General features: G+C 41.8%; 3 protein-coding genes across 4 annotated transcripts; 2 read left to right on the top strand and 1 right to left on the bottom strand.

The window, feature by feature from the left end:
* The first annotated feature begins 3665 nt into the window (after positions 1-3665).
* On the top strand, positions 3666-6715 carry larp6b (La ribonucleoprotein 6, translational regulator b). The gene is made up of 5 exons (XM_066648134.1): positions 3666-3743; positions 3883-3984; positions 4436-4649; positions 5122-5861; positions 6148-6715. The coding sequence occupies exons 2-5, from the start codon at positions 3884-3886 to the stop codon at positions 6521-6523; spliced, it is 1431 nt and encodes a 476-aa protein (XP_066504231.1). The 5' UTR covers positions 3666-3743; position 3883; the 3' UTR covers positions 6524-6715.
* A 211-nt stretch (positions 6716-6926) lies between these two features.
* Positions 6927-10311, bottom strand: vmac (vimentin type intermediate filament associated coiled-coil protein). The gene is made up of 2 exons (XM_066647178.1): positions 10117-10311; positions 6927-9300 (listed from the first exon to the last, which is right to left on the bottom strand). Exons 1-2 carry the CDS (start codon positions 10305-10307, stop codon positions 8946-8948), a joined length of 546 nt encoding a protein of 181 aa, XP_066503275.1. The 5' UTR covers positions 10308-10311; the 3' UTR covers positions 6927-8945.
* Positions 10312-10353: 42 nt separating this feature from the next.
* ndufa11 (NADH:ubiquinone oxidoreductase subunit A11) lies at positions 10354-13343 on the top strand. 2 transcript variants are annotated; one of them, XM_066647180.1, is made up of 4 exons: positions 10354-10493; positions 12297-12389; positions 12709-12831; positions 13161-13343. In XM_066647180.1, the coding sequence occupies exons 1-4, from the start codon at positions 10439-10441 to the stop codon at positions 13271-13273; spliced, it is 384 nt and encodes a 127-aa protein (XP_066503277.1). In that variant the 5' UTR covers positions 10354-10438; the 3' UTR covers positions 13274-13343. The 2 variants fall into 2 exon arrangements, with proteins under 2 accessions (XP_066503277.1, XP_066503276.1); XM_066647179.1 differs by lacking the exon at positions 10354-10493 and adding an exon at positions 11500-11683.
* Positions 13344-25159: the final 11816 nt, after the last annotated feature.

Here is a 25159-nt window from a genome sequence, read left to right as displayed (position 1 = left end):
GTTGAAAAGACGTCCAAACACAGACATTGAAAAGACGACTATTAGACGTATTTTGGACGTCCATTGACGTTTATAATTGGTCCCGAAATAATTTTTTTGTATAAAACGCATTTCGGAGGTCCACTGACGTTATCGATTGGTCACCACTTTATAACTAACCTATTAAGATGGATTTTGGACGTCCATTGACGTTTAAAATATGTCCTTGACGAACAGACTACTTTTAGACCTTTTTTGAACGTCTAGGGACGTTCCTTGTTTACTGGGTAACATTAAGGTCAGGAAGCCACATGGAAAAGCAGACCAAGACAGGGTTATAAATCCCGCTATTGTCCTTCTTGTGACCCCCTGCAGTAGTCATTCAGCTGAATCCACACCACTGGCCCCAACTAGAAACTGCCGTCTCAGGCTTCAGTTTCACACCTCAGCTCAACCGACAGAAACACGTAGGCCTTCCTCCCGCGGAGAAGAGGCAGACCTCGATTAGAGAATTAGCTTCTGATTAATGTTATTAGCGCTGTGGAAGTGATTAACACATTAACATATCTTATCCCTTTACTTGGAAGCTTATTATAAAAATGATTGATGATGATGATGATTGAACTTTTACGCAGACATGATTACTGTTACGACTCTCACTTTCAGTGTTTAATCACTATAAACAGATTGATACTGCTAACAACTGCTTACAGCTAATACCTTCAGCTAGGGAACATAATTGTACCGTATTCTGTTATATTTGAGCAATTTAAAATCATTTTGATTTCAAATGTCCCATTTCATCTCCAGAACTTATATTATGTTATTTAATTTTACACAGTTCTATAATGAAAGATTATGAATATTCACCTCTCCTTCTGGAGTAGAGAATGCAATGTACTTTAAGGGAACACAACTGGACTCTTAAAACACTGTTGTACCTTTAAAGGTAAAATTTAGAGTTTGTGCCTTTACGAACAATAATGTACCTCTACCCAAAATTCTGTTCTCAGAACCTTCCCCTAACGTTCAATTAAGGTTGTGGGAAAGTTGCACTGTAATTATCCTCAACATGAATTTGTTTAAAGTTGCAAAAACGTTCCAGGAACATTACTTCAACACTATTTACACAATAATTTAACATTCTAGGAACGGTGTCTTGGGAAAAAAGTTTATAAAACTTAGAAATAAAGTCATCATAAATCAAGAGAATAGTAGAAACGATGTATGTGTCATAACGTCGTATTTTCACAGTATATTACGTCAGCTGCTGGAAGAGACCTCACTGTTTCGCCATATTTTCTTTCTGGCTTCGAGCTGGTGACTGGAGTTACGGTCTGTGCTTCAGCACCAGGTTTTTCCCAGCTTTCTTTTGGGTAGTTTTAGGGGTCAAGTGCTTTAGATGTAGTTATCACTGCACTGTGGATAATTATGCCACACTTTGTCTTTCACAGAGTATTTCAAGTCACACCACACTATGACCACTCCACTATTTATGTCTGAACTACTGTTTAATTATGTAGAAGTGTTCATACTTTGGAGGAATTCCTCTTTATAATGTACAATACATAGCATATAACACAAGTTCTCAGTACTGGTACTCATGGTTCTCATTTAAACAAACATACTTGTAGATTTTTTTTTGCCTTTCCAAAGTAGTGTTGTAGTAGTGTTGCAGTCACACAGCTCCAGGGACCTGGAGGTTGTGGGTTCAAGTTCCGCTCCGGGTGACTGTCTGTGAGGAGTTTGGTGTGTTCTCCTTGTGTCTGCATGGGTTTCCTCCCATGGTTCAAAAACATATGTTGGTAGGGGGACTCAAAAGGGTCTGTCTGTGTGCGTTCAGGGAATGGTGATGTTTGTGTGTTGTCCAAGTTCTGTGCTGTCTGGAGTGCCCTCCATTATTACACAAAAGAGCTGAATATTTTTCTTTTGCAGCTCAACCACAACAGGACTGGATGCTAGCCACTAAATGTTTATCAAAAACAAGGTATATGAGTACAAACCCTATCAAGATTTTTTTCATTCCTCACACAGTCATTGTATAGTAACCATTCTTTATAAATGTCTTATCTGACAGAACATTCCAGTCCTGATGAAGGTTGATGACTGCTGTGTTCTCAAGCTATTGGTAAGTTTTGAATGAACAGAAAACAGTCTGTTCTACCGGCACAAGATTTTTATATAATTCAAACATTTGTGGTATACGTAATCTAGTCTTTCACATCAATCAAAAATACACAATAATCCATGCTGATTACATTCAGGTTTTTTAATGTTATCAGTTGAATATGGTGTATCATTCTGTACACACTATACATGGCACTCAGATTGATTTTTTTTATTTTAGTTGAGTGATAACCACAAATTATGCCTTTGTTAAGGTTATATCACTAGTAAGGCTTCGACATGCATTCTAGTTGTGTTTAGAGAATGTCACCTGCAAGGTATACACACATATCAGTCCAATTAAATGTTTTCATGTACAGACACATTGTACATTGTACAAATCACTTGTTATATATACTTGCATGCAAAAGTTTGGACATGCCTGGTTACTTGATCCTTGGAGTTATTCATGCAATAATATATATATATATATATATATATATAGTCACTGAGCTCCTCCCCCGATCATGGAGAGTACGCCCAGCAACCTGTCGGAGAAAGCTTATTTCGGATACTTGAACTCCTTCACTTGGGGTAGGTTTTCACCCCCTACCTGAAGGGAGTATGCCATCTGTTTCTGGGAGATAACCATGGCCTCATGCTTGGAGGTGCTGATCCGCATACCGACCACTTCACACTCGGCTGCAAACTGCTCAATCGCATGCTGGAGGCCTCTCTGTAAAGAAACCAGAATAACAACATTGTCTGCAAAAAAAAAAAAAAAGCAGAAATGCCACCTCCCGAGCCCTTTGACGGGGGCCTTCCTGTCACAGGCCACACCTCGCCACCCTGTCCATGAACATCAGGAACAGGAGTGGAGAAAAGGCACAGCCCTGACGGAGTCCAGTGCCCACACTGAACAAGCTTGACTTACTGCCGAGAATGCAAACACAACTCAAACTCTGAGAGTACAAGTACCGTACAGTTCGCCGGAGTGACCTTGACACCCCATACTTACAAAGCACCTCCCACAGAATCTCGCAGGGAACAGGGTCATATGACTTCTCCAAATCCACAAAGGGTTAAGGAATTCCTCAAAGTGCTCCTTCCCATGCCCAACAATACACTCAGTTGAGTTCAGAGTTTCACCATCCTTACTGAGCACAGCTTGGACAGTGTCCGTCCTCCTCCTCCTCCCCCTCCTGAGTTGTTGGAGTGTTTCCAGAACTTCTTTGAGGCCGCCCGGAAGTCATTCTCCATGGCGACGATGAGACTTAGAGAAGCGCAACTGAGAAAAGGCGGAATGAAAGTGAAAACGAATTCTTCAAATATATTAAATTCAAAATACAAAACTCAAAATCTGTTTACAAAACTGTTTTTATAACTCTCCATATTAATGACAGTTTTCTCAATTACAAAATGTTTTTTATTGATTATGTATTCTTTTTTTTTTTAGTTTCTCAGAACTTTTGAACCTTTTTGACGCCATAGATTTTGGCCCTAAACGCATGCCATAGACGGTATATTTTGGGCCCGTCGTTATGGCGTAAACCAATAAGAGCCGTTTCTCAATTGTGACGTAGGCTCGTTTTAAATCAGCGCTCTGAAGCGGCTCAGCTGAGCTCGCGCGGCGCAGCAAGGAGAGGAGGAGGCTCCAGGTGGGAATTAAATTATACTAAAACGTGTCTCAAAGCGACGTTTCTCCCAGTGCACTTCAATTTTAGTAGCCTCTTTTTTTAGTGCCAGGTTTCTGAGCCCAGACTCAGTGTAATGTCTGAATAAACTCTCTGTCCGCAGCATGTCTTCACCCACATTCCCCGACATCTTCTACTGCGAGGAGGCAGCTCCCAGAGAATTCTACTCTTACACCGATGACGGGCTGAACGACAGTTTGGACGGGTAAGACTTTAGACTCCAGCTAAAGGTCCTCTGGTGCGTTTTAACCCTTTCAAGCTGCAAAAATAAATCAAACAAGGCCTCCACTTCCACATGTATTTCTTCAGTGTCCACTGTAAGTTTATTGGGCTACAGCTTCCCTTCTTTCAGGACTTACTTTCAGGTTTTATTGCCCTAAAATTACACATTCTTCATATTAACATGGTACAAAACTTTATTTTCACTGGAGGGGGTTTGAAAATGTGCTTATCAAAGTAATCCCAAACACATCCAGGAATCAAATCTGGGATCTGGGGCACCCTGTGATTTATTCTGAACAGCCCCCATCCCCCACAGATTCTTGACTGCTACACATTCATTATAGCAGTGAGTTGTTTTCCAGGATGAAAACTTCAGATGTTTCTGCAGTACTGTATTGAAGGTGATAAGTAACAGGACTGATTTTTCTTTGCAGAAGTTCAACAGAGTTGACTGATGTGTTTGATGAAGAAGGATGTGAGGCTGAGGCCTGGACTCCACCACCCAGTGAACTGAGACAGAAAATAGCCGCCCAGCTTGAGCACTACCTCTCCGATGAGCACCTGGAGAGTGATGCCTTCCTGCTCAAACACATCCAGAGAAACAAGATGGGTTACGTCAGCCTGAAATTGATGACATCTTTCAAAAAGGTAGTAAAGATATGTAGAGGTAATAACATTTAACATGAACGATAAACACAAGAAGTGTTCTCCTTAGCCATGGTTGGAAATAGGGCCGGAATGTAGTTACAGAAGGGAAAAATTGGAATAACGTTCCAGCACAGATTTCACAGCCATTCACTGCATGTTTGATGTCTAAACACATGTAGCTAACTGAATGGACATGTATTGTTAACCATATTTTCTAAATGTTTGGTTTTCCAGGCTGTTATTTAACTTTCCTCTTCTACATAAGAACAATTAATGTGTAAGGTTTAAGCTGTGATGTATTTGCAAATATCATAAGTATTTTGTTTTTTAAGCTGTAGTGAAATGCCAAACTCTGCTGTAAAGAGAAAATGTAGTGTATATACAAATAAATGCATACATTTCCCTTATTGACCTAGTCATTTCTGGAGTTTTATATTACTTGAATACTTCATTCCCCTGTGTATTTTGCTAGATCAGAGAGTTGACACGGGACTGGCGTACAACCCTTGCCTCAGCTCATACCTCTCAGGAGCTTGAGGTGAATGAAGCGGGCACCAAGGTGCGTCGGAGAACCCCTATTCCTGACTGGTTGCTGTGCATCCCCACCACTAAACTGCTGTTGTCTTGGAACTTCCTGGATTGTGCTTCCCCAGAGACAGAAGACGGTGGGTCATCTGGAGCAGAGGTACAGCAGGGCATCATGGAGACGGCCATGTCTGTGTTTGGTTTGTATGGTACAATCAGTTCTCTTCGTATCCTTCGCCCAGGGAAGGACATTCCCACAGAGCTCAAACGCTATGCCAAGAAACACACAGAGCTTGGGCGTAAACTGTGTGCGGTGGTGGAGTATGAATATTTGGATGGGGCCCGAAAAGCCTACGAAGCCCTTAAAGCAGAGGAGCAGCTCCGTGGAGGGAAAAGTATCAGAGTCATTCTCCTTGGAAGCCGGGGCACAAGAAAGCCAGGCACTAGTCAGAGCCGGACAGAGGAGGAGTCGGAGGAAGGCATTGAGAACAGTGACATCAAAAAGCCAAACCGGAAAGCCAAGCGGCATCCCTACTGTCTGGAAGATTCGGCCCTCTACAGCTCCTCTGAATCCGATTTTGCGCCGGCCTCGCCACGACCCAACCGGAGGGTGTCCCGCCCACAGGCCATGTACGGAAGCCCCTTGGCCGTACCTCGGGTGTCTAATTTTCGCACGGATCCTTACAGGTAGAGCTTGGCCACTTTTATTATTTGAATTAAAATTAATTAACAAACATGACATCAAAGAACTGTCAGAATGTCAATAAAGAACATCAGTCAGTGAAAGATGCTGTAAATATATTGATATTAAATAACTGTCCAGCCACAGATAACAGGATAATTCCTCTTTTGAAACATACTGTGGATATTATCATAATCAGGCCAATTTAAATTCAATTAATGCATGTAAAATGTAATACAGTGTGTAAATATTACTATGTTCAGTTTTGGTAATCAGTCCTCTTACTTGCAGGAACCCTCTGGGCAGTCCAGTTGGAAGCCCACTCCTGCCACGCAAGCTGTTCCCTGGAGGACATGCCAGCTCCCCCCTGGCCACACCACCTTTAAGCAGCACTCCTACCTCAGCTACCTTTGGTACTTCGACTTACAGCAGACCCAGGTCCTCTGGGGATCACTCCCAGGACAGCGCTGGGTATGTTGGGAGCCCCTGGGTCCAACGCCGTAAAAATGCAGCCCAGGTCTTTCACCCAGAGAAGGGCTGGCCCATGTCTCCCAGTCAGACGAGGAAGCTGCTTGGCGTGCTAGTGGTGCGCCAGCCTATGGGACCTGATGGTACCAAAGGCTTCCACAACTGCATTGGGAGAGGAAAGGTGGTGCTGCCACAGTGAGGGTTTTTTTTTTTTTTGTGGCTGTCTACAGGTCTGTGATCTACAGTAAGAAGCACTTTTTTTTTTTCTCCCCCCTTTTCTTTCCCCTCCCCCCTTTTAATCAGTGTTTCATTACTGTCTTCAGCATGCATTGATGCACTGACCCTAGGGAAGAATCTATTCCTCTATTCCTTACGCTATGATAAATATTTTTGTATCAAAAGAATGAATTAATAAATAAAGATATAATGTTTGCACTCTCATGTTGGGTCCAACATCCCTGGCAGAACAAAGCTGTATGGTGCAGTATTCAAATGTTCATTATCAGTTTCTTGTTCCTTTTTTTTTTTTACCTTGTGCACCCTGACAGTTTGTTATTTTGCCACTTATCACAAAGTATTTTTGCTGCTGAAGAGAAGTATAATGCTGAACATGAACCATCACAGAATAACAAAATAGTTTATTAGATATCAGAATAAATAATCCCATAGACCAACTGACCATGTTTTTGAGGCACCATTTAACTCTGTAGAAAATAAACATAGCATACACACACTCTTACACTGGGCAGTAACAAGACACACATGCCCTGATAACACAAGTACCGTGCCATGATGCAATAGCACATTTTTACCTTTGCATAAAACAAAGAGGAAGATATTGAACAGATTTTCTTCTAGCTGTAATGTTTAAACAATTGAAACACTATCCGAATATGTGCAACAGTAACCCACTTGAATGAGAGCCTTTCTGAAAGTCTAAAGCAACAAACGATCCAAAACCTGACCAGATGACCATCATCATTCCTTTTCCAAATGATGCCCATGGACACAACATATATTTAAACTTGCATAGACTCCATTTCAAAAAATATACCACAGAAATAAACTTCGACCCAGAATTCACTGCCACATCCAGGTAAACAGGACTTGAACAGCCTGCCTTGACATCAAAAGGTAGAGAAATAATATCGCTATTTAAGAAAGCTGTAATCAAAGTTCTTTCCGCACAGCAATATGCTCAAATTCACTACTGACCTTTCCATTTCAACATTAACTTCTACCTTTATGTTAACATTTATATAGGTCACCTGATTCACAAAAGGGTCCATGGAATGTGTAAGTGCAAAAGAGCTTACAGGATGAAACATCTGATAAGACACCAAGGAGTGCTCACTTAAGACCGTAAAGCTGCAGCACTTCCCAAGATCACTTCTTTTGTACAGTTCAAGTTATTTTCAAATCTAAATCTACTGCATCTGCAGCATGTGGTCAGTTCCCAAGTATAATTTTAATGCAGAACAAATGTTTTTCTTCTTCTGTAACAAACTTCTGTTTTTACTCTAGAGCTTGTTTCTCCAGACCTGGAGAAGTGTGCCCTGAGAATTTGGAACATTTGGTAAGTATGAAAGCTGTTTTCAAGTCCAGGAGTTGTCCATAGAGTTGATTTGTTGTAAGGGTGGTCTAAGGGTCGCTATAAACAAGCACTAAGGTGGTCTGCAGCAAGTACATAAAGTTCCCAACACTGCACATAACGTGAAGTTAATTGTTTCTCGTTAAACATGTCTACATTTGACCAAGGGAGAGCGACTGCTTGTGTGCAGAATCCAGTGCTGTTCATGTTTTGACTGTCAGTAGCCTTCCAAGCTATTAATAAAGAGCTCAGCCTACTGCCACTGACCAAAAGCTTACTGAACTAATAACAGTAAATGGATGAGCCTGATTTCTAAGATATATGGAGTTATAAAATAAATTCTCTCACTCCCTTTAGTTTCCTATGACAAAAAAAAGAGCACATTTCCAACCAACACCCCATCACCGCTCACTTTTCCATGACTGTTTTCTCCAGCTCAGTTGTAGGTGCGGTCCGTACAGGCAAAACACCTAGGTGTGTTTCATGTGAAAGGGTTCTATTATTGTTTACCAACTGCAAGGAAACATATCGAAACTCTGAGCAATTAACCACACACCTGGCACATACCAAAACACCTGGAGTATCCCTTCAACTTCATTAGCACAATAATCATGGCTTGGGAGACAATGCCATTCAGTGCCCCTAAGCATGGGTCATTTTACTAATTTGTACCTGTGCCATCCTTTAAAATTTAAAAATGGGTTGATAGTGTCGTTGAAACAAATGTTAAATGTACATAAGCATGAATATGCTGTAATGGACTCGTTAAAAGGTTAAAATTTACATCACTATGCAGTCTTAGGAGATCCGGGTTAATCACCTCTCAGTTACTAATGGCTCTGAAAATGGCATGGACACAGCTTGTTGACTCACATCCATGCTACTGTAATGAAAGGTAGATGCACGCTATGAATACAAGGCTGTATGCAAAAAAAATCCTTCACATAAACCGTCTTTCTCCCATCATTTCTTTGAATCTGTTCTGCCCAACACACACAACTTGGAAAACATAAATGTCCTGTACTGTTTTTCATACTGTGGTTCCAAAGACTACGCCGTCCAGCTCCTGATCATCCATGTCGTCCTCGCTGAGTGAAAAGTCTTTGTGATTTGAAAGGCCACTAGGGCTGCAGTTGGATTCCCCGTCAGTGAGTGATGTGTCTGCTGTAGTCTTGCTCAAGTCAATAACAGGCCCCATTCTTTCAGCCTCTGCCATTTGGGCCAGCATGCTGTCTAATAATGGACGGCTTTTGCAGATGTTGTCCAGCAGCTGACAGCGGTGCTGCAACTGGCCAATCACGGAATCTTTCTCCTTAACCATGTGCTGGAGTTTTTGAATGGATTCCTCTGACTGGCAAAGCTTTTCATGGAGGTAGGATATCTCCCTTGAAAATGAGAAAGGGCAGAATTAGATGGATTGGTCTAAAATAAAAACATTAAAACACAGATGATCAATCACTGGAAAAATATGCAACATGAGAATTGTGGGAGGAGTCAGATATTTGATAATTCAGCAGATTATAAAGCATATAAAACAGAAAAAATGTATGTTGGGACTAGATTAACAGTAGAGACAGAAATGCAGTAAAAATGAATATGTTGAGGTTTGACGGTTGTAGCCCAGCTTTGCCTTAACATAATGGTCAAAATATTCCAAATTACCAAATATATACCATAAAATATTGGTCAAATTTAAACAAATCTTCAATCACAGTGACCTCAAAGTCAAAGAGCTTCATTTGAACATTAATACACTGGGAGGTCCTGGACATCCGCTAGACTGCTGAGACCCTAAAAACCTCTGAGAAATCACTGAAACAGCCCAAAAGAAGTTATTTGTAATCAGGTGATGGGTTAAATAAGGTTGTACCCTTCAGAAAAATACTATCACCAGGTCTGTGTAATGAAAAGTGTTGATTAAGGGGGGATGCTAAACACATATGTTAAAAATATGAAATATTTTATGAAAATAATTGAAAATCGCTCTGTAATCAGATGACAGGAGAAAAAGGAACCCTCAAACCGCTGAGAACAATATCCAACATCTCTGAATTCAGCTCATGCAGGCCTTTGTAATCAGATGATGAACTGAACAAGGATGGACCCAAAAGCCCAAGGGAAGATCTCTGAGCTGAGCAGGGCGGGTTAACAGTAAATGGGTGTGGAATGCTAGGATCTGGGCCTCAAATCTTTTCTGTTACCTGTCCTTGTTCTCTGTTATTTCTTGAGTGGCCGCCCTCAGCTGTTCGTCTTTCCGGATCAGGCTCTCCGCTTGTTCTCTCACTGTGTTTTCAGATGCTTCCAGTTTTTGCTCCAGATCCGCCACTCGTCTGTGTAAAGCGGCCAAATGCGCGTTCGCCTCTCTGATCTGCACCGGGGACGGAGACGACATGTCGTGTGGGGTTAAGAAAGTTCTGAGCCGCTGGATTAATGACTGTTGTTACTTTCCCTGACTGGGAGGAGGCTGCACTTCATTTTTGCTGCTTTGTGGGCTGACAGCTCTCTAACTATCTCTCAACATACATGAATCCATTACACTACCTCAGGTTATCCCCACAGTCGCCGTTCCCAGCCCACGGTGAGCTGAGTCACAGGCGCAGAGTCTGGTTTTACTTCACTTTCATTCACAGCTACTTTAGCTTAGCCTAACTTAACCTAGCCTGCTAGCTAACTAGCTCCATTTGTAGCCATTCCCAGCTTCGCCTTTCAGCACTGACAGCACCAACTTATTTATAAAGACTACGACTTCACTGTAGCCACAGCTCTCATCGACAAAAAGTCAATTCCGACATGATTTCGTGAGTTTCCCTGCTGCAATCAGTGCAGTAAACACAGCGCTGTGACTTCTCGCTCTGCTCCGCTGACGTGTTCCTGTAGCCTCGGCTCCTTGGCAACAAGCGAGCGACCTGTGGCTGCAGGGCCCGGATGTTCCTCTGGTAAAATGAGTCGGTCCTTTTAGTGTGAGTCGACACCTTTCATCAGTTATTTATTTATTTATTTATTGTAAATTAACACAGAAACATTATATTTCATGTCAAAATACGGCTGAAAATCAAACATAATATAACAGTAAGTGTCATGGCTGAGTATTTTGCCTTGTTCCAAAGACTCAGAGTGGTAGATTCAGACAGCCTAACAGCTGCAGGCAAGCAGTGGAAAGTTGGCAGTGACAGAGGCCTGTTTCATATTCATAGTTGTGTTCATACCGAATGAAGTCCAAGTTGTATCACACCTCCACTTTTAAGGATTGAAAATAACATCCAAATATGTCACTTTAACAAATATGGACTTTTCAGGTTTAAAAGATGACTGGAGCGGGACTTCAAAATTATACAAAATCATGTTGGATAAATAGTCCAACATAGATACCCCACTGCCACTCCAACTTATCCCAAAGGCAAGAAAAGGCCCCTGATGGGGAGCTTTACACCCCTCTAGCCTATGCTTGAGCATTGTGACATTAAGCTCATGTACCTTATCCAAAACATCTCATTTAATCATGCGTATTCTGTATGGATTACAGACAATGTGAGTGCACGGTAGCTGAATTCACTATTTATGAGAGCCATTTGTAAACGGCAAACAGTCTCCCTGTCGGTAAGCGGCGGTCAAGACCTTTCCACGCGAGAAGTGGCCTGCGAGGCTGAAATATCGCGAGATCTATTTGTTGTGTCCTTGTTGTGTTAAAAATGGGTTACTGGGATCTGGAGGAGGGTAAAGACTGTGTGGAGAAAACATGGATCACAACCAAACTGGGCACGGTCATTGGTGAGAACACTGACTTTATTTTCTGTCGGTCTGTGTAATGTTAACTGCTCGCTTCTAGGTCTGGAGTCTGCTCAGTGTGAAATATTTGCTAGTTGAGCTAGCAGCCATCTTAACCCTCCACTAACGTCACAGAAACAACACTGTCTTTCATTTCGCCCTTAAAAAGAGGTTATTGTTACGAGTCAATGTGGTAGTATTTTTCCACGCTTTCAAGTAAATGCTTTTCATTTAGGTGGAAATGTACTAACCAGGTACTACAAAAAAAAAATAGCAGATCTCTACACCCACTCCAGTCATCAGTCTTTAGATAATCCTGCCGGAGAAGAATACATTTTTGCTGAATGACAAAAAGACCATTTGTAGGGTCATGTTTCAAGTATTGCATGTTGCTTGAAATATGATCTCCTAAATACAATTCTATGTATAACCGCAGACAACAAATCAATAGTGCACACGGTGAAAGTGGAATGTGATCTTCAGATTCCTCAGATGAAAAGGATAAGCTTTACCAGTGTTCATTACTTTGAGACTAATATATATATGTGTGTGTGTGTGTGTGTGTGTATATATATATATATATATATATATATATATTATTTTTTCACCCTTTCAGGGCTTGTGGGCTCAGCGTATCATATTGTGGCGTTCCAACCTGAGACAGCAGTTGAAGCACTTGCAAGGGCTGCAAATGGAACAGTCACAATGGGTAGGTATATTTTATTTGTCAAATTAATATGTGGCAATTATAAGTCCATCACAGACCTGAGCTTATAAACTTTACACTTTACTTTGATAACAGTCTGGATGGTCCTTTTTGTCTTTAGTCTGGAAACGATGAATATTGTAAGACAAAATTCTGGTTGGGTTGATCTGTGGTCTGCACACGTCTCATAACACAAACACATCTATTAAACCGAGCGTGTGTCAGAGCAGGGGAACCTTGACCACCTTCACGATGAAAGAAAAATTCTGTACATGTTACATAACGTAAAATTATGCTGATCTATAAATGCCTGACTTTTCAGCATCCATGGGTGCGATTTTTGGATTGGCCACATGTCTGAGTGCCCAGGTTAGGGATGCTCCTGACAGCCCCACAAACTACTTCATTGGTGGATGTGCTTCGGGGGTCTTCCTTGGAGCTCGAAGTGAGTATTCCATAGAGAGCTTAAATCCAGTAATGTGTGTTGTCAGGAAGATATAATGAATTATTATGTTGTACTTTCATGTTTAGCACCTACACTATCTTGTGGGAGTTGGCTTGCTCTGCAGGCTCCTCTCTTGCATCCTACACTTTTCCTGAAATGGAAACATAGTCGTGTAGCACTTGCATTTAAAGTTCTCATAGCTGTAGATCTGTACTTCTCTTGTCTGGTGTCCTTTTGGTTAAATCATTTTCATCAAAAATAATGAATGAAATATATTGTCATTTTGTTGGAGGCATCACTATTTGCTGTGTTCTTTTCCTCTGTTTTAGCTCACAGTGCTCTGACTGGCACAACAGCGTGTCTTGGTCTGGGGGTGGTGGCCATGCTCACTAAAGTTGGGAAGATGGAGGGCTGGAGGATAACTGGGCCACCCAGACTATAAAGTCTTGGTCTCATAATAGTGTATTCATATTATATATGTATTGCTTAAATAAATCTTTTTGAAGGTGAAAAGCGTATTCATTGATGAGATTTTTTGTTTGTCTGGTAAACCACTTCTAAGCTTGCCATTTTGATCAACAGAGTGATAGATGATTGGAGGGAGGCCTTAAACAGTCATAATCTATCAAATTAAATATCTGCACCTTTCTAGATGATTAGAATCAACAGAATAGGTCACGTGAGCTTTGCTTTTTAGTGACATACTTAAACATTGAGCCTTGAGGCAGTGCAGTAATGGGTGTTTTTGCTGGTCATTCCTGGCTTCTGCCAGAAGGGGGAGACGTTGATCAACTCGTAAGCGCAGTCATAGTTCAAAACTGCACATCGAGAACCACCTCAACATTGACAACTAAGAAAATAATAGCTTTTATCTTAATTTTTCCTCTATTTTAGAATCTGTAGCACCTTTTGAAAGATTCTTTGATTATGACTATTTTATAGCTGTGTTTTTTAGACTATGATTGTTTGATATTTATATGGTGGTTATTAATATCGTATTATTGAATTCACCTTATGAATGAGCTGTGTGCGAGGTGCTGGAGTCATTCCATTCATATGCACCCACATTTCAGGGTGGTCTGGCATAGACACGGTCTTCAGCTTGGACTGTTCTGAGCAGCTCTCTTCAGATCTCGAGTTTGTAGGTGGTTTACAGGAACTCTCTATTATCAGTTGGTTAGAGATGTTTCCAAGGTGTTAAAATTTTATTGGGGTGCCATGGCGCTCACTAGGCCATTTTCATAGGCAATTACCAAAGCATTTATGGTCGGGTTTAAAAAACTAAATTAATGAATTCAAGACACAGCTGCATGCAGTTTACATCATTTCATCAGGTGGAAAGCAAGGGCAAATTTGTAGAGATTTGGATTGGTGTCTTTTGGCTTTCGATACAGACCGCCCTGTGCTTGTTGAGAGGTGGGTGGATGTCAGACCCTCAATTATTTGGACAAATCCCGAAGTCAAATGCTCCAATTACTTTTAATGTTACATTTTAGTGAAAGCTAAGTGCTCGGTCCACAGCTGGACCCGGGTTCCCAGAACAAATCTGGAAAACAACTTTCATCAGGAAGCTTACGGGATCTTTTAAGAACTCTACGATGGTCAAATAATTTCTCTCATTATTCCTTGTTCCAAATCTCCTTTTGGAGTCACTTACAAGGAGCTTTTTTTCTCAGACAACTCTTTGGCGCTCTACATCTGAGCTAATCCTTTTCCAAGTATTTCATTTCATGGAATGTGAGGAACGTGACAGCGCAGTAGAATGGATGAAGTCCCTTGTCATCGCTGCTCTTCTGAAGGTGATTTGAAAAGTGTTGACAATAATAAGCGGATTTCTACGTTTCTAAACGAGGTATTTACAATGTTTAATTGGTAGCGCTTAAACAAGTTGGGGGGGCGTAAACGAGGACTAATGACGTGCAGACTGACCAATTAAATGTTTACAGAGAATGTTATCGACCAATAACGGTAGCTCTACAGTCAGACCGTCCAATCAGAACATTTTAGTCTACTTCACCACGCCCCCTTCTCACTCAAGCGAACCAATCGGAGTTGGGGAGGGCTGGACTAATTTGTGAACGAAACTTCTCGAAGTTCTATGTAAGCTCTAGAAAAACAAAATCCCGGACGTTTGTGAAATTCCGCCCGGACATTTTTTTAACTCTAAAAAAGAGGACATGTCCGGGTAAAAGAGGACGTCTGGTCGCCCTACCTAAAAGACACCTACATAAGCTCATCATGACAACTAACATACACATTTAAAAAGGTATCTTCCAATAGGTATCATCAAGTTGACGTAACACCGCCACTGTGCCCCAATCAGCTATCAATCGTTTCTGTTCATTTCCCCTTTTGTCACTTTGTAGTTCTACAGTTTCAGATTGTAGGTCATCTGTGGCTTTGCATACTTTTTTGCCTCCTTGCACTTTGTCCCTAAATGATCAGAGCCCATCACAAGGCAGGTATGATTTTGGTGGCATCACAGCTGTAGTCACGCTGCAGTGACACTGATGGTGTGTGTTGTATTGGTGTAAATGGATCAGACACAGCAGTGCTGTTAAAGTTTTTAAAGACAGAGCTCATCAGAGACGGTAGCTCACCTGTTGCTGCACAGCTTGTGTGAGTCGTTTTCCAGTTCTTAATCAGCAGTCACTGGATGCCACCCACAGGATGCTGTTGGCTGGATATTTTTGATTGGTGGACTAGTCTCAGTCCAGCATGGACACTGACAGGTTTAAAAACTCCAGCAGCAGTGCTGTGTCTGAGCCACTCGTACCATCACAACATGTCAGTGTCAGTGCAGCGCTGAGTATGATACACCACCCAAATCATACCTGCTCTGTGGGGGTTGTGTGTGGGTCCTGACTGTTGAAGAACAGGGTGAAAGGGGACTAACAAAGTATGCAGAGCAGCAGAAGTTTTACAGCCTGTAAATAAGAACAACAAAGTGGAGCTGATGAAATGGGCAATGAGTGTAGAAACATCCCAGTTTTGGAACTGTTCCTCACTAATGTTCTTGTCCTCACTGACTGCCATTAAATCCTCACAGCAATGTTCATATATCTAGTCTAAAACCAAAGCCTTCCCAGAGGGAGCAAGTTAATACTGCAGCAAAGGGGGATGAATAACCTATACCCTTGATGCCTGTTGGAATATGTGTTTATAAATATTTATATAAGGCCTATGTCAGTTTTCACAAAGGCCTTATGATTACTAAATGCCCTACAGTGAAGTGTTACCATTTCAGCATACAACCGCTTGGAATCAACTGGATGTTTACTGTCAAATTTCCTCATCGTGCTGTGACTGTTCTTCATTTTTCACTCGAAACTGAAGCCTAGCTGCATCAGGACTGTGATGAATTCCTTTTAATTCTGTAAATACAGAATTTCCCTTTTCAACACATTTTTTTCCAGTTAAAAATAAGCAGCTCATGTTTGTATAATACAGCAATCGTGTAGTTTGACTCCCGCCTTCTCCTATTCTAATGAGTTTGCAGGAGTAAAGGGGCTGATGTGGACTTTCTCCTTGCTTTCCATTCGTTATTGATTAGCGCTCTCTGGCTTGATATTCCCTGCACAAGGAAGCACTAACAACCACAGCGCAGAACACTGCCTCGTTATTTATTATTATCACTGGCGTCAATGTCATTAGGGGAACACTGTGTGCTAATCCTTTTTTTTAGCTTTTTTTTATATACTGGGTGGAATGAGTCTTGATTGAAATTTGGTCTGTGCGTATGGGCTCAAACTTGCAGTCCATTTGTTCCACCAGCTGCATTCTGTTATTGGCCGGAGCGGGTGGGAGATCAGCAAGCTCAGCCCAATCGCCTGAACCTTTTAATCTAGAGAGGCCTTGAGCTTCACTGCCAGGCTAAACGCAGTTAGCATCGACCCAGCATGTGCGTCAGGGCATCATTCTTCCTTGGCAGGGTTCAGCCTCTGCAGTTTTTGAGTGTTACTAGATGTTGGGCATTACAATGTCTAAAGCATGAAGAGAGCTGCTGGGCTCCTCATCACTCCAGAGTTTGAGGGCTGTGGGTTCTCCTAATGGAGCCTGTGCTTTAACACTCTATGAATATCTTTGATATCAGCGTATGTTAAAAGGTTCCCTGCATAATGGACCCTGTGCTGATAATCCACTCAGCAGCCTTCAAGACTGCAGCTGTTAGTGGAATACACAAGGTGCAAACTATTACTGTCCCCCCAAAAAAATTGTATCCACTGGGCACTGTCTATTTCACATGAGACTGAACATATGAACATCTTCAATGTAATGTTTTTGTTATTCATCCAAACATGCATTTGTGATGGACCTGTGCATCTATCCGTCCGGCTTTTAATGCAGTGCTGTCTGAGGGCTCGAAGGTCGCAGGCGCTCAGCGGTGGGTTCTATTCTTGCTTTTTATTCATTGTATTAAATACCAAACATCTTGCGGTGGAACAACTGTTCTTAAAAAACTTGGACAATTATCTGTCATATTTTCAGCAAATTAACAAGCCTTAAAACCATCCATGCTGTAAAAGCACTAGGCCACTCTTAGACACTTGGAACATGCTGCAGGAATCCATTTCAGAACCGAGAAGAGCACTTACAAAAACCAATGACATTTATGAGGTTAGAAAAAAGAACCTTTCATAAAGGTTTCATTTAACTACAGAATAAAGGTGGATTTAAAACCCACTACATTCTGCTTTTAGAGGCCTTTCATACAGTGTTCCAACTGGATTTTAAGGTTGGTACTTAGCAGTATAGGTTTTCATTTATGACAATATTAATTAAGTTGAAAACTTAAATAAATCCTTGCCTTGCCTGGAGATATTTCTTCCAAATGCTGTGGCCAATGAAGTCCTCCCTACACACACACACACACACACACACAAATGTAGCCGGTCTTAAACTAATATACTTCCAAACCAAGAAAATCCTACCACTGAATAATTTACACAGTGCTGAGTGTAGGGAATCTAATACACTCAGCCAAAGTTCTCAGATTTGTCCGCTCATATATGCACACTAACCCACACCCATCAGAGCAGTCATATACACACATACACACACACATCCTGTCACACACCATGGGGTGCAAAGTCAGCAAAAAATAAATAAATAAAAGCTGAAAGTTGACAGCATGGTGCTCTGTCTGGTGATAATACAATTCTGAGAGACTCTTCGCGCAGGAAGGAAGAGGGAGAGTGGAGGGAGACTGTAGAGTAACGCATCTCTACAACAAAGTCACTTCAGCAAAGTAAATGGCATTCAGTCAGTTACACACATTCAGCCTGTATTCATTCATTCATTCATTCATTATCTGTAACCCTTATTCAGTTCAGGGTCGTGGTGGGTCCAGAGCCTACCTGGAATCACCCTGGTGGAATCACCCAAGAATCACCCAAGGCGGGAATACACCCTGGAGGGGGTGCCAGTCCTTCACAGGGCAATACAGATACACACACACATTCACTCACACCTATGGACACTTTTGAGTTGCCAATCCACCTATCAATGTGTTTTTGGACTGTGGGAGGAAAACGGAGCACCCGGAGGAAACCCACACAGACACAGGGAGAACACTCCTCACAGGGAAGGACAGTCACCCGGAGCAGGAATTGAACCCACAACCTCCAGGTCCCTGGAGCTATGTGACTGTGACACTACCTGCTGCGCCACCGTGCCGCCCAACATTCAGCCTTTAATTTAATTAAATGATTTTTTTTTTATTCACAGACCAGCAGCATTATCTATAAAACACCAAAAACAGTTCACTATAATTCATCATTAACAAACATCTAAGTGCTGGTTGTGTTTACACTTTCTATGTTGAAACTGACCCAAGCAGCTCTTTTTTGATAACTGACGGGTGTTGGAATAAGCCTTTATAGATGTTAAAGTAGACATATGTCAGACCTGAGTTTAGATTCAGCACATTTTAGGAGCAGAAAACCTACCTATGTTTATACCTGTGTTAAAAATGTACACCTCAATTCCTTTATTCATTTATTAATGGCCCAAGGCAAGGACAGAACCCAGGACCTTATTTCTGTAGTTAAAAAAACACATTAAAAAGGCCACTGGTTTTCTCCTGCTGAAAGTTTCTATAAGGAAAGGCCAGCAGTACATTCCCAGCGCTGGCCTCCATTGGCATTGGATCCTAATATAATCATGGCCTGTGAATCTGGCGGCTTCAGCAAGTGCTTACTTTGAAACTCCAAATTGAGACTCACCACATATATAAACACGAGGCTACTACGGATGCAGCAACAAAACATAAATTGCACAATATTTGTCAACCAGCAGGAGAGTGAATACTCTCAATACTCAAAATTGTCCCCAAGCGAAGCAGATGGTCGCTCTCAGTTTATCTTCCCTCTCCACAGTATTTATATTATTTCCACATTTTTCTGTCTGAAAAAGCCTGGCTGAAGATTCATTAGCTCTGAGCAGACGTATGATTTTGTAAAGTGTTTTTTTTTAAAGCTAACTTGGCTGCTGTTGAAGACAAGCCCCTATTACACGACTTCTCTTGTATAACTGCAGACTGTCAGCGAACAGTATGCTTGGTAACACTTTTCTGAGTTTCATAAGGCTTCATTACACATATATAAGCTTTTTATGACCCACCTAAAGAGTGTTAGAACAGTTGGCACTTTATAGATGTTTATGTAGATTTGTGTTATTCGTGAAAGGCTTATGGAGGCACCATACAGCCGTACGAATGATGGCCTACAGTGGAATGTTAACATTTGTTCTAATGGCTAGTGTGTCAACTTTTAAAAATATATAAATAAATAAATAAATAAATAAATAAAACATCTGTTTTTATTGGTTCGGGCCAGTTCACGCCGGGCGTTTTGGGACTGGTCCATAAAGAACTGGAGAGAAAGTAATCCCCTCCAGCTGTGCTTCATTTTTTTTTCTCATTAGTTCACATGCATGATAATGTCCATTCAATCACGTTTATGAGCACCATCACGAGCCTTAACAACAATTTACAGTTCACTGTTCTCCTGAATGTGTGAGGCTTTGATTTATTATAGACTTTGCAGACACAGGCCTCACTTATTTAAGTGACTGTGCATGTGACCTATCTAAACTTAGCTAATCAATAATTCATGTCAAATAAAGTGTTTCCATAAAAAAGTTTCCACCATGAAACCGCTGTTATAAAATGAACCTGAAAGAAGTTTTACATTCATTCATTCATTATCTGTAACCACTTATCCAAGTCAGGGTCGCGGTGGGTCCAGAGCCTACCTGGAACCATTGGGCACAAGGCGGGAATACACCCTGGAGGGGGCGCCAGTCCTTCACAGGGCAACACAGACACACACTCACACCTACGGACACTTTGGAGTCACCAATCCACCTACCAACGTGTGTTTTTGGACTGTGGGAGGACACCGGAGCACCCGGAGGAAACCCACACGGACTCAGGGAGAACACACCAACTCCTCTAAGACAGTCACCCGGAACGGGAATCGAACCCACAACCTGGGAATGCGACACTACGTGCTGCGCCACCTTGCCGCCCAGAAGTTTTACAATCCTTCTTTGAGACTTCTCGGTCTCGGTGGCATCACTGACCTTCACAGGAAAGTCTGTCCACCCTGCAGCCATCTTGACAATTTCTTGTCTCCTGTGGGAGTAGGGAGAGACCTATAAACACAAAGCTAAAAGACTTCCTGCTCTTGTTTTTACCTGTGAGCCGATTGGCTCTATTAATTTAACCTGTAAACGGGAAATTTATCATTTTTAACCAGTAACCAGTGAACTCTTCCTTTATAACGTCTCTGGAAGCATCCAATAAGTCAAATAAACTGTGGTTCAGAGAGAGAGACCTAATCAGAGGTCAGACTGTTGTAAATCCTTGGCTGCAGTTCATACAGAGCTTGAAACTGTGCTCCAAGCCTCATTTGCCTACTGCTGTTTTGTAACTGGAACTAAAATAGCCCTCAACAGACGGCTGCAAGTTCACAATACAACTTTCTGCTCTGGTTCTCCTGTTGACACCAAGAGCAGTGCATTATGGGTAGATTCCCAAAACGTCCTTTTTGTGGTGAAGGTGATTACAGAGGCAACGACAAGATGAAGTTTGACAGCTGAAGGTGATGGTCATGGCCCAGGGCTGTGCTTCGTTGAGCAACGAAGCATGTTTCCTTTCTTCTGAAAGAAACCGAATTACTGCCAGTGAAACACATATTTCAAAATAATAGAAGAAATCAGATTTAATGAAACACTGCACTGAGGGCTGAGGAGAGTGTGGCTATTTTTGATCTGGGATTTTATTAAAAGCCAAAACTAGGTTTCGGAAATTAATTAAATCGTTATTTTTTTTATTTTTCATCATCAGTGAAAAATCGTGTGTGTGAGTGTCTGAGTAGGTACACACAATCATTTTTTGTTTGTCATAATCCCAGTCCATCCGAAACACATTCAGTGATGTTGAGGTCTTGGCTCTGGGTTTTTTTTGAGAGCTTGGCCTCCGTTACCTTCTTAAAGGTAAAAGTATGGACACAAACATCTTGGATTCTGATTTTCTCCTGTCTCTCAGAGAAAGCCTTAAGTGCTGTTTATTCGATGAGGAGAGTTTAAGTCGTGTACCAGGTCTTACATTCACTTACTTCTCTCTGATGCAAGCGAAAGGCGAATTTCATTTTATTTTTTCCTCAAAGTGTGAGCCGTTTTGGTTGAACGTGCCTAAGGATGACTTCACCTCCTTATTTATCCTTTCCGTGTAGATCCTGCAGTGTTATTGACTGTGTGTGGTGAGTGTTATCTCAGTGTTACACCGACCTCAACACGCTGCAGATGGAAGGCCTCAGGTTCTCAGCCAAGCGCAGCTGCAGAGCTTCCCTCTCACTGTTTACAGTCACCATGATTTGAAGGCAACAGCGGCTCCTCAGCCCCTTACCTGATCCTCTGTGCTTTGGCTGGGACCCCAATCAGAATTTACATAGGGATCGCTTTGTCCTCATTCGGTCTTGACCTCAATAATGAATGTGTAAACTAAAGGGCTGGGTGGGGATCAAGTGACTTCAAAAGCAGAGGAGCAGAAATCACCGATGTATTCATTTACAGCTGCCCATCACTGGGGTTTTTCGTGAATGTTTGGACTGCTGTTTTCATCCGTCATGTCTCGAAGCTTTCTCATTAGAAGAGCGTGAGTTAAAGCCTTTGCCGACAGACGCCCTGCCAGGAGAGATGTTCCGACCAGGGGCTGGGGGTTATGATTGGTTTGTACTAAAGCAGACCACACGAAACAAGGGTTTTCACAGGACCCCGGTGAGGCTTAATTAGATCCTTGTTAACACACTCTCACAAAGCAGCAAGAGACAGTGCCATGCAACAAAACGCAAACCTTCTCGGTCCTCGCTGTTGTCTTCTTGCTTGCATGAGCACAAAATAAAAGCTTTTGCCAGCTTTTTTATGCAACCCAAGACAGTCAGCACTACCGCCTGCTTAATCGCATCACAAGCCTCATTCTAGCATATGTTCAGGTTATCTGATCTCTCTACTGAGGACCACAGGGGGACAGTATACACACACCCAGCTGTCAAACCCACACATTACTTTCAATGGCATTATCACAAGGACAAAAAAAATCAACCCATAGACCTGGCTCAAAGCCATGCCCCAGTGTTTTCCCATCCTCCAGACTTCATCACCACAGAAACCAAACAAATATGATGTGCTTCTATAGAATGAAGACAACAAAGATCCAGACATGTCAGTTCAAGCTCGTCCAATTGGATAACAATCACCTCGTTTTTATGTGCCTTCATCTCAAAACAGCCTCTAAAGCGACGAGTTAGTGATGAGTTATTGCAGCTTAACATCAGACCAGACACTTTTCCTGTCCACATGTACATAAATAATAATAATAATAATTATTATTATTATTTTATTTATGTAGTGCATCCTCCAACAGTTCAAAGTGCATTTACTTTAGCTCATGTTCTGTTTCAGCCGGCCACGGTGCCTCCACTGGTTACTGGCGCTCTAAACGCTCTTTAACAGACTGTCTTTTCACTTCAGACCAAATTTAAAGGGAATACATCGGGAATACTTATTTTTTTTCTTTTTACAGATGACATCAGTCATGACCAGCAGAGAATTCCACCAATATCTGAGAGTGAACTTTGGCCGTTCGAAATTAAAGAACAAAAAGAACAATGGCAAAGTGTCTTTGATATAAAGCACTGAATAGCACCCCCTTGTGGAGATATGAATGAATGCATGTGTGTGAATGAGTGAGTGAGTGAGTGAGTGAGCATCTATGTAAGGGAGCGAGGGAGTGATTAGGTGTAAGAGTGAGTGACAGTAAATTATTAATTATGTATGAGTGAATGTGTATGGGGCGGCACGGTGGCGCAGCAGGTAGTGTCGCAGTCACACAGCTCCAGGGACCTGGAGGTTCTGGGTTCCATTCCGAATCTGGGTGACTGTCTGTGAGGAGTTGGTGTGTTCTCCCTGTGTCTGCGTGGGTTTCCTCCGGGTGCTCCGGTTTTCTCCCACAGTCCAAAAACACACATTGGTAGGTGGATTCGCAACTCAAAAGTGTCTATAGGTGTGTGTGAGTGAATGTGTGTGTGTTGCCCTGTGAAGGACTGGCGCCCCCTCCAGGGTGTATTCCTGCCTTGCGCCCAATGACCCACCGCGACCCTGAACTGGATAAGTTTACAGATAATGTACGAATGAATGTATGTGTATGTGTGAATAAGTGAGTGAATGAATGAATGAATGAATGCACAAGTGAGTTACAAGCCAGTGATGTCTTTAGCGTATAAAAATTATTTCATTAAAAAAAAACTTTGCAGAGGTGTGAAATCATTTTAGCTGCACATTATTTGAATGGTACTCTCAGTAATAAAATATTAAAATACAAATATGTTACTTTATCTTTCTGTTAGAATTTATTCTCCTTTTATAGATCAGTTTGAAATATGTGTATTATTATTATTATTATTATTTGAGATCTTTATAACATATTTATTAGAAGTTCTTGAAGTGTGTTAAAGGTCAGAGATTTAGGAAGCGTACTCCTGATACTGTATACAATACCCCACACCCAAACCCACACCCTGCAACAAGATCCCAGAGCTGCCACAAACCACTCACTAACTCCACCTTCAACAGTAAACTATATCATACTAATGCTCTCATTCCCACCGTGAATGCTGTGGAGTGTTAAATGAACTCAAAGGGGGTGTTTGGATTGCCACCTTGAGGAAAACCATACACAGACATATCATATTATGTCATTCAGCTCTTGAGCTTGCTGTATAATAACAACATGACAGACTCAACCACGTCTGGGTCCATCAGACAAACCACGAACAACAGGTAAACTACTCGAGTCTGGGGTTTTGAGTGTGTAAAATTGCATTAGCTTATATTTTGTGTTAGAGCACCACAATCCAATATCTCTGGGATTAGTTGGGGTAGTTTTTGTGATCCAGAACTTATCCAGCATCTGGATCAGAGTTCACTGCCATCAAACCCTCACAGAAATGTCAGAGCATATGTAAAGCCTTTATGTATTCTAATAGCTAGAGGCTGTTTCTGCAGCAAACACAAACAAGCGCTCTATTTACAGCTTTTATTTCAGAAGAAATTCGAGATGAGGAAGTGCTCACAGACTTTGTGTATGCATCAAGGTTAGGCCACTGTCACGTTTACTTCTGAAAGTCGATTGATTCTGGAGCTTTGGGCACACAGCCCAGGTCAGTGAAGATGCCAGTGATATTCAGCACAATGCAAAGTTAAGGGACGATGCGTATGCATTTTTCATTTTCATGATATTAGCCCTGTTTTAGACAATGTAACATTTTGCTGTAAATATGTATAAGATCAGTTCTTCTGGGGACTGGAGCATGATCATCTGACAGCATCCACTTGACGTTTCATGTCATTTTCATATTTTGTTCTTATGTTATTGTTCAGCACACTGGGAAAACATTAGCCATAAGATATAAGTGATTTTAAAAATGGAAAGACATCAGTGTGTAGAAGAGCTCTGAAAACATGTGACCAATTAAAAGGTCAGGTATGGACATTTAAAGTCACTGTCCACTGGGTTTTAATGCTATATAAATGTGTGTTTATCAGGGTGGCATGGTACCAGCAGGAAGTGTCACTGTCACACAGCTCCAAGGACCTGGAGGTTGTGGGTTCATGCCCGCTCTGGGTGACTGTCTGTGAGGAGTGTGGTGTGTTCTCCCTGTGTCTGCGTGGGTTTTCTCCAGGTGACTGTCTGTGAGGAGTGTGGTGTGTTCTCCCTGTGTCCGCGTGGGTTTCCTCTGGGTGACTGTCTGTGAGGAGTGTGGTG

The sequence above is a fragment of the Hoplias malabaricus genome, chromosome 16, assembly GCF_029633855.1.
Source record: "Hoplias malabaricus isolate fHopMal1 chromosome 16, fHopMal1.hap1, whole genome shotgun sequence".
NCBI classification, from domain to species: domain Eukaryota; kingdom Metazoa; phylum Chordata; class Actinopteri; order Characiformes; family Erythrinidae; genus Hoplias; species Hoplias malabaricus.
Note: the sequence above shows the minus strand (reverse complement) of the source record. Positions and strands in the feature narration are given on the sequence as shown.

What these genes read in the sequence shown, in the direction of transcription:
- ndufa11 (XM_066647179.1), top strand. Translation starts at nt 11,605, where the DNA reads ATGGGTTACTGGGATCTGGAGGAGGGTAAAGACTGTGTGGAGAAAACA. An exon ending in AAATGGAACAGTCACAATGG is followed by an intron (nt 12,390 to 12,708) that starts GTAGGTATATTT and finishes CTGACTTTTCAG; the next exon opens with CATCCATGGGTGCGATTTTT. An exon ending in GGTCTTCCTTGGAGCTCGAA is followed by an intron (nt 12,832 to 13,160) that starts GTGAGTATTCCA and finishes CCTCTGTTTTAG; the next exon opens with CTCACAGTGCTCTGACTGGC.
- vmac (XM_066647178.1), bottom strand. Translation starts at nt 10,307, where the DNA reads ATGTCGTCTCCGTCCCCGGTGCAGATCAGAGAGGCGAACGCGCATTTG. An exon ending in ATAACAGAGAACAAGGACAG is followed by an intron (nt 9,301 to 10,116) that starts GTAACAGAAAAG and finishes CTCATTTTCAAG; the next exon opens with GGAGATATCCTACCTCCATG.
- larp6b (XM_066648134.1), top strand. Translation starts at nt 3,884, where the DNA reads ATGTCTTCACCCACATTCCCCGACATCTTCTACTGCGAGGAGGCAGCT. An exon ending in TGATGACATCTTTCAAAAAG is followed by an intron (nt 4,650 to 5,121) that starts GTAGTAAAGATA and finishes GTATTTTGCTAG; the next exon opens with ATCAGAGAGTTGACACGGGA. An exon ending in TTTCGCACGGATCCTTACAG is followed by an intron (nt 5,862 to 6,147) that starts GTAGAGCTTGGC and finishes TCTTACTTGCAG; the next exon opens with GAACCCTCTGGGCAGTCCAG.